The sequence below is a fragment of the Anguilla rostrata genome, chromosome 13 (genome assembly GCF_018555375.3).
Source record: "Anguilla rostrata isolate EN2019 chromosome 13, ASM1855537v3, whole genome shotgun sequence".
NCBI classification, from domain to species: Eukaryota; Metazoa; Chordata; class Actinopteri; order Anguilliformes; family Anguillidae; genus Anguilla; species Anguilla rostrata.
The window spans coordinates 13690780-13705190 of record NC_057945.1 but is presented as its reverse complement, the minus strand read 5'-3'; the positions used below and the strand labels follow the sequence as shown (position 1 = coordinate 13705190).

The following is a 14411-nucleotide window of genomic DNA, read 5'->3' as shown; positions in this document are numbered from 1 at the left end:
TAACAAAATAATGGACTTTCTGATGTTAGGATTCTGCACTTTTTTCATTTTTTTGAGTTGTAGTTCCCTTAAAGGTAATCGCTGAATGATGGTAATATGAATAAAGGAACTCTATTGATTTAAACTATTGATTGAATGTCGCAGATTTAAATCGGTTACAGTTAAATAAAACCCCCTGCTGACACATGAATAGATGCAGTTTGTTTAAATCACAGCGACTCAATAAAGAAAAGACCCTTTTGGTGTTCAAACCCTTTGACATAGCGCGATTAACCAAGCGAGCTACTATAGACTGCAGGAAAAGTGGCTTACATCGATTAGCCGAAAGATCTGAGAATAAAACATTTAGACCCGAGGATAAAACTATTAGGTTTCTTGTGCTGTGTTAATGAACGCTAAATCAGGTTTAAACAAATGTCACTTAATTAAAATAAATAACAACACTCTCCTGTCCCTGTCAAGAGAAAAGCAACTGCGCTATTTAGGAAACTTTTTTAAAATTTGAATTTAGAGCCCGTCAAAGAAACTGAGCCTTTTCTTTAGTTAGTGGTTTTAGAAAAAATTAAATAGAGAGGAAAAAAATATCAGAGCGACCCAGAACTTGAGGTCTGTGGTTGACCGGAGTGTAAAATCTGGTCAGAGCACACTCGCTCCTCGAGAATTCAGCGCAAGGCAGAGATAGACCGTTCTGGAAGGACTGATTAACCATAATCCAAACTGACGGTCTCGCGCAGGATGACTGACGTCTGTTTAAACTCAGCGGGCCCGACATGCTAAACAAGCTCTGGCGAACGCTGCCAGAGGATGTGATCATGTGCACAGCATCTCGTCTTATTATCGACCTTCATCTCCAAGTCTGCAACGCTGACAGAGTGGTGCCTGTTTGGCAAGGGCCAGAAGGCCGTATGAAAAAGAGCGCTTTTCTAAAATGGCATCTGCTCTTTTTTAACGTCGGTTCAGGGGGTTAGCGCAGGCCTCTCACCTCTGTGCTCAACGTCCAATAGGAATCATCGGAAGAGGTCAAATGACCCGGAGGAGGTGGTGGGGGGAGATTTGGGGTGCAGTGGTGCTGTGGGTGCGATTGAGAGTGGTGGGATGGGGTTTCCGCAGGCTAAAGTCAGAGATTACAAGACATTCCTGCCGTTACGGAGTAATCACAGTGTAATTACCTCCACCTGATGCTAGACCACAATCATTTTCATTGGGCTTCTTTTTAAGATATTGACTCATTAATGTTTATGAGTGTGCACAAGCACGGAAAAAAGAATCTAAGGATGAAGGAGGTTAAGCGTAAAGAACGTTCACATTTTGTTTGTTTACAAAATGGCGAATGTAAAGTTAGGGGGCAGTATTGTACAGAGAGTAACACGTGCAAGGCAAGGCTTTATCAAGCATCCACTGTCACAATTATTCAAGCGTAAAGATTGTGCCGGGCATCTTGTGGCATAGCCTGTAGAGCACTGTCCATGCGCTCAGCGTGAGCTGTGATGTTGGCGGTTCCAATGTCTCTCCCTCTCTCTCGCTCCTCATTCTTTCTGTCTCTCTGTGCTGTCCCGTAAAATAGCATTAAGAATGTCCTAAAAATGCATTAAAAACAAAAGCATAACATTTTTTTAAACCTTTATTTTCACTGGGCTTGTGTGCAGATAATGTATACATTGAGTGTAATACTATGCAATTCACATACTGTATGCTGCATTGTTATTCATAACTGTCCTCTCCTCTTCTCACCTTCCCTGAAGCACCCCATCATGGTGGCTGTCACTCATCTTTCTGAAAAGAGAAGGAACCTCCCCTGTCTGACACGGGGCCGCCCCATCCCCTCTCCTCCTCCAGCGCTTACGGATGTGAACCCCGCCCGGATAAGAACCTGGACCCGTCGTGAGGGCAGAATTCTCTGGGCGCTGTTGACGAATTGTTGTCTCTCGCCTGCTTGTTTGTGTGAATAGCCATGAGGCCCGAGGCCTCTGCCTTTTTTAATAAGCTGTGTGAGGGGCGCTAGCGTGATCCAGCCGTGCTTTAAAAGAATGGAGACGGACCTGCGAGAGAGACTGAATGTCGCGTGGGGACACTGGCGCCAGCGTTCTCTCCCACGGCAAGGTTTGATCGCAGCTGACCTGTGCCTTTTTATGACCACTCTCATGATATTCTAAACGAAGCCTTGAATCGAACAGCAATGAATTAAAATGTGGATAAGTCTTTGAGGTTGATTTTGCTGGTGCATGTTTACAATAGTATTTTGGGATGTGCGTCAATGCTATTGTGTGAAATCATCCCCTTGAGATGAACACTAGATTGGGAAAAATCGGCTGTATTCCAAATATGACTTCAGCTGACTGTTCTTGAGTAATGTATGGGTCATTAAAAGTAAGTGGGTTTGTACAGTGCTTTCTATTTAAAACCAATGAAAGGTAAATGGGAAGCTTCCGAGACATTTATATTAAATTAGCACCTGTAATAAAAAGGTTTGTAATCACCAGTTTGGTAGTATGATTAGTATATGATACCAACTTCAGACACTTAAGGGCTGTATCAACAGGTGACCCTGATTTTCACACATATTGTCCCTACATCTTTTCAAGACATTTCAGATTTGAGGAAGAGAATTAGCCACCAATAGATCTGTTCCTACCCACTAGCACCGTGATTCTCAGCTTTTTTGGTCTCTAGGATGAGCATAGGCCCACAGACTTGGGGTTGAGAACTGTATTTAGAGATAGAGATATGTATTTAGTGTATTTAGGGCTAATGTCTATTATTGAAGAATTTGAATTAAGTACTAGAAAAACATTGGACCGGATTTCCAGCCTATGAATAAGCAACCAAATTTCACATTTTGGATTGCCATGACATGGCATGTTTATGGACAGTATGTGTTGAATTTTCCCCTAAAATCACAAGATTTGAACTCACTTCTTTCCTGGTTCCCAAACACTTTTACAACCACTCCGTGTTTTCTTCTTACTTCCACCAACAAGCAGGAGGAAAGAAGCTGAAATGGCAATCATGTGGAAAACCCATGAACTCTTCAAACACAAGCTTTCAATATCTAAAATTAGTTGGCAGGTAAAATTTACTAATGCCTTTTTTTAACGAGCTGCATTAATGTCACAAAAATAATTTGAACCCTCATTAAACACCGATTCTTTTGGCATCAAACTCAATATATACTGTAGGACTCTTTTTTTTTAAAAAATGACCAGCCTTCAATGAGCTTATAGCTCATAGGTACAATGAGAGTGTTTGAGGAATTTTCATGCTGGTAATTATGGATGTTGTTATTTAGGCAAATGAGAAATGGCTGTCTGCTCACAATGCAAATAACATTTATCCAATATGATACTCAGACGGCAGTTTGTTCTGAGTGTCTGTCAAAATGTTATATGACATTAAAAAAACTGTGGGAATGTTTAACCTATTGAATGGATACTCAATTATTCTACACTAGTACACTAATAATTAGCAAAAAAAAAAAATATTTTCACAAACATTTAATTCCCTTTTAATAGAGGAATCAAAACAGTACACAATTATTCTACCTATACAAAACATGTACAAAAAACAAATAATGCTAAACACAAAGCAGAAACAACAAAAGAGGAAAAAATAATGATTCTGTTATTCTCTGCTAATTTCAAATTAAGATCCAGTTTGCTAAGACAAACGCTACTCTAATACATAAGGACAGTTCAAGGCACACAGGCAAAGTCTGTCTCTTTGGTCTTGGTACTTCGGAGCTATTTACAACATCAAAAACAACATCAAAATATTAAAACAGTTTCGATTAAGACCATTAGCTCCATGCTGCACACAATGGGGGCTCTACAACAGAAGGGATATATATATATAAAACATACATTCTCCTACCTAACATTGCAAAATAAAAAAACCCTACTCTTTAAGACATCAGAAGGCACATTTCATTTACATGTTTTAGGCATTTAGCTTAAAAAAAAAATCAAACAGCAGGGGCAGCTGCTGGCTCTGAGAGATCGCAGACGTTGCCATTGCTTTTTTTCATCTCCTCACATGTTTGTATTTTTCAACAAATTTTGCGTAGGATCACAGAGGCAGAATGTGGGCAGGGTCCTAGCAGTGCTTTAAGCACAGCCGTGGCAATGATTTCATCACTGCGACACGAGAGACCTGGGTAGCTTCTTTCATTCTTACAGGAATGGACCCAAAGACGGTTGTTAGGAAGGCACTGTGAACAAAGGTCCAGTTGCAAAGAGACATCAGCACTTGGCATTGTCATTACTTCTGCAAAAAAAAAAAAACATTTTTTCCACGAATATGAATAGCATATTTGAGTGATGTCAAATTTGAAAATTTGACATCACCAGTCAGTATTTTTAAAACACTATCTGATTGTAGAACCCGCTAAAATATTAAAAACCATCGTACACTAGTGGTAATCTGGATTATTTGAATGGACTGTGGCAGGTATGAGGCATTAATGTCTCTGGGGTGTGACTGCTCGCCTGATTGCAAGACAATTGGGGAAATGAAAAACGCAATTTATTGCACAATTTAATATTGTGCAATAAATTCAGTTGGTCAGTTACCGACAGCCATAAAACACTAATGTAACCCCACTGAAGAGCTCAGTGTGCATTTCAATTGAGTAACAAACCCAGAACAACATTCCAACATGTGTTATCTTATAAACTAATTCATTCCAGCCATGAACCGACCGGTTGGTTTTTATTTTAATTGTAGTCCTCAGCTATGTTCAAAATACAGTAGGTATGTCTATCCACAGGTAAAATACTGGTCGATTTCATTTGAATACATTACAAAACAGGAATGTTCTTTTTTTGGTGAAATAAAATATTTGAAACCATAGTGTAAATAGTGCAATCACGTTTTAAGAAAATACTTTCAAGACCTTTTAAGTGCAACACTCTTTGTATAAACTTCAAAGCCTCTGTTATCTTTTATACAAAAAGTTCATGATCCCCATAGTTAAAGGCCATAAAAAGTGTTTTTTTTACTGATAGAGGCTAGCCTGTTTTTTATTTTATATTTTAGCTCACTATACTTACTGGTTTTTGTGTCAGTGATGATACTGTGCGATAAACAGTGTTTCTCGTGTGTGTTTGTGTGGGGTGAAAGGCCATTTATTGTGTGTCTTATTGTGAGTCTGAGTTGGTTTCTAGCAGTAACACGCGCACACACACACACACTAACGCACACTGAAATCTACTGAACCAGGTGCAGAATGCGGTAAGTGGCCTGCAGGTAACTATGGAATGGAACAGTCATGTGTTTGGTAATCAGTGTGACTTTACGGAGTGCTCACTGACAGAGTGACCGGAGTCACTGTAACTGGGTCCCTAGATGCTACTGTAACTGAACCTACTGCTCAGCTACTCTCAATCAATCTTCATATAAAAAAACATAACGCCATAGAACAAAGCCTGGAGGACTTTGTAAAGTCACTGTTTGAGGATGGAACCTATTTCTCATATTATGGTTCATATTACGGAATGCAGAGTGCAAACACCACAAAGCCCTCACATTGCGCTGAGGCACATTCCACCTCCCCTCCTTCAGTGGTTAGGTCATGTGACCGTCAACGACATCTGAGAAAGCCGCCGCGTGCGTCCGGGTCTTTCCTCTGGCCTGTGGTGCACAACGCCAGGGCACCCGTCACTGACGGAGACCGCTCCCTGCTTGAGAGCTAACGCAGACACGTTGCCATAGATCTCCACTTCCGTCCCCCAACCTTTTGCCCTTTCGGTATCCATGACGATGGTTGAGCCAAAAGGAGAGAGTGGAACGTGATGCTCAAAATTAGCACCAGAGCGCTATCAAAAAAAAAACCTTTCACCTTTTTCAGAAATGAACAAAAGTCACAGCCACGGTGGTGGAGCCCTGTTATGTCCTCTTCCTGTTGAATAATTATGAGTGAATTCATGTCATTTCCTCATATCTTGTGGCTTTGTAAAGGCGGTGATGGAGTAACAGAGTGCAAGCTACTGTCCACAGAAAGGCACTTGCTGATGTGAAGGGGCCTATGTCAGGATGCTAAGGCTCGTCGGTGTTGAGGAACTTGCGGTCGGGTGGAGGCTGTTCAGTGGTGTCTGAGGCAACAGGTGGTGTGGGCACTGTGAGGTCCGGTCACTTGTGGTCACTGAGAGTACCAAAAGAGAAGGCCATATGTCAGAGGTCAGATGAGGATCTGGTGAGTTATCCTACTGGTCCATGGGCTCGTGGGGGAGGCTGCAGCAAGACAGAGAGACAGAGACACAAGTTAAATGGGGGCTGCATTTATGTTCCATATCGGCCACATGTTCTTACAAATACTGTATGTGCTGTCTCTGTGTGTACAACTGCTCTGTGGCTGCTGACTGAGTGCTTATAAACACTCAATACCTGCTGTCTGTGTGTTCACAAATAGGGCTGTGTTAAAACCTTATACCTGTCCCATGTGTGTTTATAAACACTCTATACCTGTGGTCTATGTGTTCATAAATACTCCATACCAGCTGTCAATGTGTTTATAAGCACTCTGTGCCAGCTGTCTGTGTTTATAAACACTCTATACCTGTCCCATGTGTGTTTACAAACACTCTATACCTGTGATCTATGTGTTCATAAACACTCCATTCCTGCTGTCTATGTGTTTATAAACATACCATACCTGCTGTCTATGTGTTTATAAACACTCTATACCTGCTGTCTATGTGTTTATAAACACTCCATACCTGCTGTCTATGTGTTTATAAACACTCTATACCTGCTGTCTATACATTTATAAATACTCCATACCAGCTGTCAATGTGTTTATAAGCACTCTGTGCCAGCTGTCTGTATTTATAAACACTCTATGCCTGCTGTCTGTGTGTTTATAAACACTCTACACCCATTGTCTGTATGTTTACAAACAAGTCTGTAATAATACTCTGTGTGAACTGTGTTTACAAACAAGGCTGTTTCGTGTGTGCTGAAGAATGTGAGTTTCCTTTTTTTCAGTGCGGGGATACCTGTTGCTGTTGAGCACCCCGACAGAGAGCGAGGCCAGGGCGTTGACCGTGGCGTTCTCCTCAAGGTCGTGCCTCTGGGCCTGCGTGTAGGACAGCCCCACCGTGTGGGCAAAACGCTTCACCGACTGCCAGTACTGACCTGTGGTGCAGAGGGGGACAGAATTTAGGATTTCCTCAGATAGCCAGCCTCACCTAAATCTATATCACCTCAAATGGCCTCAAGATTTTATTTTGTGCTCCATCCTCCTAAACATCTGTTTACAAGGAGAAAGGAATAAACTCGTCCACTACTGCATCTGGTTTTTCCAGCTGGCCAGATATAAGGCTATATTATATCTAGCTACAGAAGGTAGCTAGTGAATATGCCTAGCAGGATACTATTACAGATCTAACCATTTAAAATAACCAGCTATCCTGGAAGCAATAAAGTGAGAAAACATGTAATATAACATGGAATATGCAAATTAGGTAATTGCTCTATTCAGTTATTAGCACACAAATTCAAGCACACATACACAAGTGCACTGCCTGGCCAAAAAAAAAGTTGCCGTTTGGATTTTTTTGGATAGTGCCCACTGTACAAGCCTCTGGAGGCAGTGTTATGATCTGGGGTTGCTTCAATTGGTCAGGTCTAGGCTCAGCAACATTATGCGGCAATAAAATAAAATCACCTGAGTACCTGAATGTACTGAATGTACCAGGTTGTCCCATCAATGGATTTTTTCTTCCCTGACGGCACAGGCATATTCCAGGAGGACAATGCCAAGATTCATCGGGTTCAAATTGTGAAAGAGTGGTTCTGGGAGCATGAGGAATCATTTTCACACATGAATTGGCCACCAGAGTCCTGACCTTAACCCCATTGAAAGTCTTTGGGATGTGCTGGAGAAAACTTTACAGAGTGGTTCGACTCTCCCGTTGTCGATGCAAGATCTCGGCCAAAAATTAATGCAATTCTGGACGGAAATAAATGTTGTGACGTTGCATAAGGTTGTCGAAAAAATGCCATGACGAATGCACACCGTAATGAAAGCTAAAGGCGGTCCAACGAAATATTAGAGTGTGCGACATTTTTTTTGGCCAGGCAGTGTATCTATGCAGTCTCACATGCACAAAGAGATGCACACACACACACACCTGCACACGCATGCACACAAGCACATACGCATGCACGCACACACACACACACAAAGCCGTAGTCCAAGAGCATTGTGGGAGAGACACAGTGTGTCTGAGAGATGATTGTAATATACACATGTGCGCTCAGTGCTTACGTTTTACTCTCTTGAAATTCCTGCGGCTTTGCAAATATTTGTAATAAACTGAATTGGATTGGGGTAATCAGGAAGGGGATGTTGTGAGGCTGGGGGGCCTGAGAAGAGTGTTTCAGGATAATTGGATGCAGGAAAACGGTCGAGACCGGGTGTGCGGGTCGGGGGGGGTTGGTGGATGGAATGGGGGGAGCGAGTATTTGGGAAAAATAGAGGGAGGGAGACAGAAAGGAGGTGAGGGGAGTTTGTGGGGAGAATGGAGAGAGGGGAGGGAGAGAGAGAGAAATGGACAGTAGGAATGAGGACAGATGGTAAAGATGGAGATTAGCTGGATACGCACCATGGACCTGCAGCACCCGCTGCAGCGAGCGCACTCCGTTGGAGCTGGGGATCCGCTGCAGAACCTCCTCGGACAGGGGCTCCGTCTGCGGGGAGAGGGAGGGGCGGGGGAACCACATCAGCCACACAGCTCAGCAGCTAACGCATCGCTAACATTACCTGCCTTCCAGAGCACACTGCACAGCTACCACCATACTCACACATAACAAACACTAACCGCCATCAAGTTCCTCATTGGCTCATTGGGCATGTACCCTCTCTATGACTTGCACTGCAATGTTTTCAAGCTCCTGCAGTACATGCCCTGTTCTTTTAAATTGTGTGCAAAGGTCTATTGTGTAATATATATATATATATACTGTACTGAGTATCTGATGTTACAAATTAAGATAGTGTTTTGAAAAATAAAGTGCTTCTAATCAAATCAAATCTGATATAATCTTATACTGTTTGTCCAGGTAAAAGCTACATTTAGAGGATGGGTGCTTCAGCAGAGGTGGAAAGTCCTGGGGTCGGAAAGTAAAAGTCCTGCCATGTGTTTCTCTCACTCAGGAACTCAGTCAGACGATTTCACTAATTAGTTCTACCTCCTGGCTGAAAAATTGTACTAATTTGCAAAAATACAGGTGATTGGAGCAAAACACTGGGGTGGACTTTTACTTTCTGAACCTGGATTTTCCACCTCTGTGTTTCGGCCACGCCCCGAGTCTCCCCTCACCTCCACGCCCAGCAGGGCGCTGACGCATGCCTCCGAGGCGTCGCAGATGGACATCAGGTCGTGGCCCCCCTCCAGGGCCAGCACCACCCGCCCCCCCGCCAGGCCCATCAGCTGCCTGGTCAGGAACCCGAAACCTGGAGGGCACGTTCACACGTTAACACTCATCCAGGGTCAGCTCACCAACCTTCATACTGACCCCGCCCATTACATCTAAGAAGCTGAGGCTGGTCTGGGAACAGTGTGTGGAGGCACCATCTGGAGCATTTAGTCCCAGACAAAAAGGTAACACAGCATCAGTGAAGTCTGACAAACTGCACAAGATGGCACACTTGCAAATCCTCTACATCTCCTTCTGGAAAACTGGAAGTGCTAGAGATTTGCAAACACTGATTAAAGCATACAGTAAGAGTATGGTTATGCATTCTTGGACACAAACCATTTCCAATTCTGTCACTGCACCCATTTCAGGTTTTTTAAAAATTATATTAAATGTCATCTGGCAGAAGGAGAATTCCCACTTTTTGAAAAGCTATTGCTTATTGCAATCTGCTTACGGACTCTTCTCAATTTCTAACAGGCTGCAACGGAACCTGTGGGCACAAAACTAAATAGAAAAATCTCAAAAAGTAAACTATTTCTGCCAAACTGCAAATGCTTCTTGCTCATTTTAACTAAAATTGCAATTCCAAATCCATTTCTCCAATAACATTTTTCCACATTTAACACAGTTTTCATAATAAACTTTCTTGTGTTCACATGGAAAGCATATGGTTACAATTGCCAAGCAATCAGCACAAGCAATTGAAGGCATCCACTTTCTTCATCCTTACACTAATTTGTACAATTTAACAGACAGCAGTCAGGCCCTTATCGTGGATATTTTACAGTTTCTTGCACTAAAATGGCTGTGCAACAAATAATGTTAATTTGGGAAAATACTTATTTTTGACATTACACACACTTAAAAGAAGAACCCTTCTATACAGTAATATTTCTGTGAATGACAAGGTCACTTGATTGTAAGCTGCATTCTGGAGGTAATATATTGCACTTGAATTACGTGCATTAACTTAAGCTATTCATATGATGACATATTTTTAAACCTAATTTTAACCTAACCTAAAAATGTAAAACTTTGGTAATACTTTAATTGAACTACGAATATGCCACACAGCCAACATAATGATGCCATAATTATGACAAAGATCTGTCATATCCAGTCACAGCAGCGTATTAGAGCTTGACCAATTTCATAATGCTGTCATAATGTGTGCAGCCAATTTTTAAAAAACATTCAAAAAGAAATTTAAAATGATCACGGCAGATTTTATGACAGTGTTATGGCATTTTACATAATCTGTAATATGCTGTGGTGAGCATTATGACATGTTATGACAGCCGTATGGCACAGTTCAAGTAAGGTCTTACCAATTTTCCCTTCAATACTCTGCTTTGACGATGGCACTGAAACATATGGTGACTATAGCAAATGCCTCATATATATATATATATATATACACGCACATAATTACAATTAAAAGACCTTTATAACCATAATCTATAATATCAGCCCCATTAAAGAACTAAAATATTTTGTTATGACTGACCATTTTAGGATCCTCTCTGAAGTTTGTTGATGCTATTAGCAAAAAGATTCTATTGACATTGTGTACGGCAACATGGCTTTGAAGATACTGTTTCATTTTTGAGGATTCTTGTGGTTCTGAGTCATGCGTTTTTGAGTCAAGCGTTAACTGCTTTGAGAACATGAGATATCATTTTGAGGCATTTTTATAAACTGTGAGAAACATAGAAGCCTATAATGAGAAAGATCTGAAATTATATAATGTATTTGTGAATGAGTAAGTCGAGCATCACAGCAGGCCTATGTGATTTGTGAGCATCTGTTTGTGTTCCATGCAGGAACTCTGTAGTGAGTGTTTCCAAGGCGATGGGCTTACATTTGGCAGACACACTGTACCCCCCTAATGGTGGCGGGTGTCCCTCTGCTGCGTCGAACCCGGACGAAACCAAAACCATGTCTGGGCAGAACTCCTGAGCGATGGGCATCACCACCATCCTACAAACACCAACACATAAACAGGCAAGAAATGAATTCCCTATGACCAGATTTCACATTTAAAAAAAATAACTGAACAGCTGCTGTGTTACTGCAGTCCCAATGACATCACAACTGGTTTTATGATCTTCAAATCCCAGACACTCTCAAAGTTTTTGATGGTGCAGTACAGCTGACTGACAACTAATTGTGTGTGTGAGTGTGTGTGTGTGAGAGAGAGAGAGTCTATGTGTGTGTGTGTGTGTGTGTGTGTGAGAGAGAGAGAGAGAGAGTCTGTGTGTGTGTGTGTGTGTGTGTGTGTTTGGTAGGTGAGGGGAAGGCTATAAGCTGAGAGAGGGTGTATGGGGAGAGTTGTGCATGAGCGGGTAAGGCTATAAGCTCAGACAAGATGTATTGGGAGTGTTGGGCATGTGCGGGTAAGGCCATAGGCTCCGATAGGTTGTGTGGGGAGAGTTGGGCATGTGCGGGTAAGGCTATAAGCTCAGATTGGATGTATCGAGAGTGTTGGGTATGTGCGAGTAAGGCCATAAGCGCAGAGAGGATGTACGGGGAGTGTTGGGCATGTGCGGGTAAGACTACGAGCAGGGAGGATACGTGGGGGCAGGAAGTGGCTGTTTTGCAGCCCCCCCCCCCGGCTGCCAGTGATCTAGCCGGCGCTCAGACACCGTTTGATTCCTCGCTGCCGCAGTTCAAAGCTGCCGCCCCGGGTCTGGTTCCCATTTGGAGTTCGTCGTTCTTCTCACGTCACTGACAGCCCGCATCTGGGATCTATTTGGGCTAATTACCCAGCTTTTGGATTCTCTCAACCTATAACGCCACCCCCCCGCCCCCTCCCCACCCCCCAATTCAGCTCCATGCCCCCCACTCCCCCCAACCTTCTCAGTACCCCCAGAAACCAACCCCACCTCCCTTCTAAACCAATAAAGCGCCCCACGCTGGCCGGCACTAGGAGTGGGGAACGGCGGCTCTGTCGTTAAATATCGCACGGAAATGCGGTAGTGCCAATGAGATGGTACATGTGCAGTACCCATAACTCTGGCACAGACAGAACACAGAGACATAGGAAAGGGACACAGGCTAGGGACACAGGGATATAGCTTAGGAAGAGAGCACAGAGACATAGGGCAGGGACACAGGGATACAGCACAGTAACAGAGCACAGAGACTCTGTGCAAGGGAAGAGCTCAGACAGGCAGCAGCGAGATACAGGGGAGGCACATAGCGCACAAACAGAATTCTAATTTGAAACATTAATTAAAAATCAGTGAAATCTTAATCAATGCAAAAATTGACTTTGTTGGAATTTGCTAGATATTCTACTGAAGCCTTTTTGCATTGCCATACAGATACTGTAGCTGATTGCAAAACGCCCAAACATCACCATCTCCAAACTTCATACAAAACCAAGTAAATATAAACATTTATTTAGAAAGATTTCTTATGTCAAAAGACCTCAAAATGGCAAACCAACTGATGCACAATTCGCATAATTTAGTAAACTAGGTAAAACTTGTCTTGCCACATTTAACGGAGACATTATCTAAATATCTTAGACATCTTCTAAATCACCACTGGTCTGGCTTTCTCAAAGCATGCATACTCGTATCCACGAAAATGTCATTAATATTGATAACAATAACAAGTTTGACATAAAGCGATTCCAGAATGCATAAATTAATAACGCTGCGCAGAGTAAGCAATCTCAGAATGACGCCAGTGAGTGAGCGTTCTATTTGAAACAGGCTACACAGACGCCAACAGAAGTCCTTTCAAAATTCAGCTGCGCATATTGCATGCCATTACAATACGATAGTGTTGTCTGAACACACGCATGGCCAGCTATCTTGTTGAAAACAGTAATACAGCCAATTCGGTGAAGAATTCATCCAAAATCTGTCAGCTGACGCGACAGTTAGATTCCACAGTACCTGTCTTCATTTCCTTATAGAAGAAGCAGGAAGCACACATAGCGGTGATCCCCTTAAGGACACTGATATCAGTGACTCATCTCTTCAGACTATACCTAGAATAACCACCACCATGCTGTGTATATATATATATATATATATATTTATATACATAAAAAAAATAAAAAATACCCTTTTTCCTTGTTACATGTTGCCCATCCCTGCACTTCTTGGTAAATTGTATTTGTCCTAATACTCTAGCTTAATCTTCTGCCTAGTTTGGCTTTGCAGATGTTAGACCAGGATAGTGTTCATTGTTCTCAGCTAGAAATAGCTGTACAAAATAAGTAATTGTACCTTACTGAACCCGTGTTCAGCAGTTGTCTACGATCATGAAAATGCACTTCTTGTACGTCGCTTTGGATAAAAGCGTCTGCCAAATGAATGTAATGTAATGTAATGATATGTAGTATCTGGGGCCGAAGCCCGAGTGCACTGCAGCAGTTAGCCTCATGAGGGACGGTACTTCGGCGTACGGACCTTCGCAGCGTGTCACTTAGCTTTCAGTTCCTCTCTGTGAGGAGGGGCCCACCCACCGCGCTCTTCCTAAAGACCTCACGCGTCGGATAATGACTCGGCGGGGAGCCAACGGCCCGGCCGCAACGCTAAAATTAATTCCGCCTCAAAATATTTCCGCGAAAGAAATTAATCCGCAGAGGAAGAGAGAGATCTAGGGGAAACCAGTCCGAGGGACCGCACGAAGGACACACAGGAGTTCAGAATGTGCAACACAAGATACGCCGCAGGACGGACAAAGCCTGTCATTCACAAAACAGACATGCCTGAAATTAGAATGAGTTTGTGTACTATAATTTGGTTTAAACAGCGTCCCTCAAGCCCTCCCTCTGGGGATTAAGTGCTCTTTAAATCACACGTTTCTGCAGAGTAAGGTTACAGTTACTATGTTGATCAAAGAAACTGTGTAATTGAAGAAAACTGTACTTTGCAACCGTGTTTCTGCAGTCAAAGAACAACGGCAGTGGTAACTGCAAACAAAAAAAAACAAAATCTGCTGACGTTTCTGAGACCTGCAGTCTTAACGTTGAA

General features: G+C 42.6%; 2 protein-coding genes across 20 annotated transcripts in view; one reads left to right on the top strand and one right to left on the bottom strand.

Moving 5' to 3' along the window:
• Positions 1 to 3164, top strand: part of LOC135237140 (twist-related protein 2-like) — a 29435-nt gene extending 26271 nt beyond the window's left edge. For all 17 annotated transcript variants that reach the window (XR_010324761.1, XR_010324759.1, XR_010324758.1 and 14 more), the window contains one exon: positions 1743 to 3164. The gene's annotated coding sequence lies outside the window, so the exon portion shown is untranslated. The remainder of the gene's footprint in view (positions 1 to 1742) is intronic.
• Positions 3165 to 3486: 322 nt separating this feature from the next.
• LOC135237138 (histone deacetylase 7-like) overlaps positions 3487 to 14411 on the bottom strand; it is a 55903-nt gene continuing 44978 nt past the window's right edge. For all 3 annotated transcript variants that reach the window (XM_064303922.1, XM_064303923.1, XM_064303924.1), the window contains 5 exons: positions 11279 to 11397; positions 9318 to 9451; positions 8601 to 8685; positions 6990 to 7128; positions 3487 to 6225 (listed from right to left, as the gene is read on the bottom strand). In XM_064303922.1, coding sequence (XP_064159992.1) covers positions 6198 to 6225; positions 6990 to 7128; positions 8601 to 8685; positions 9318 to 9451; positions 11279 to 11397 — 505 coding nt within the window. In that variant the 3' untranslated portion in view covers positions 3487 to 6197. The remainder of the gene's footprint in view (positions 6226 to 6989; positions 7129 to 8600; positions 8686 to 9317; positions 9452 to 11278; positions 11398 to 14411) is intronic.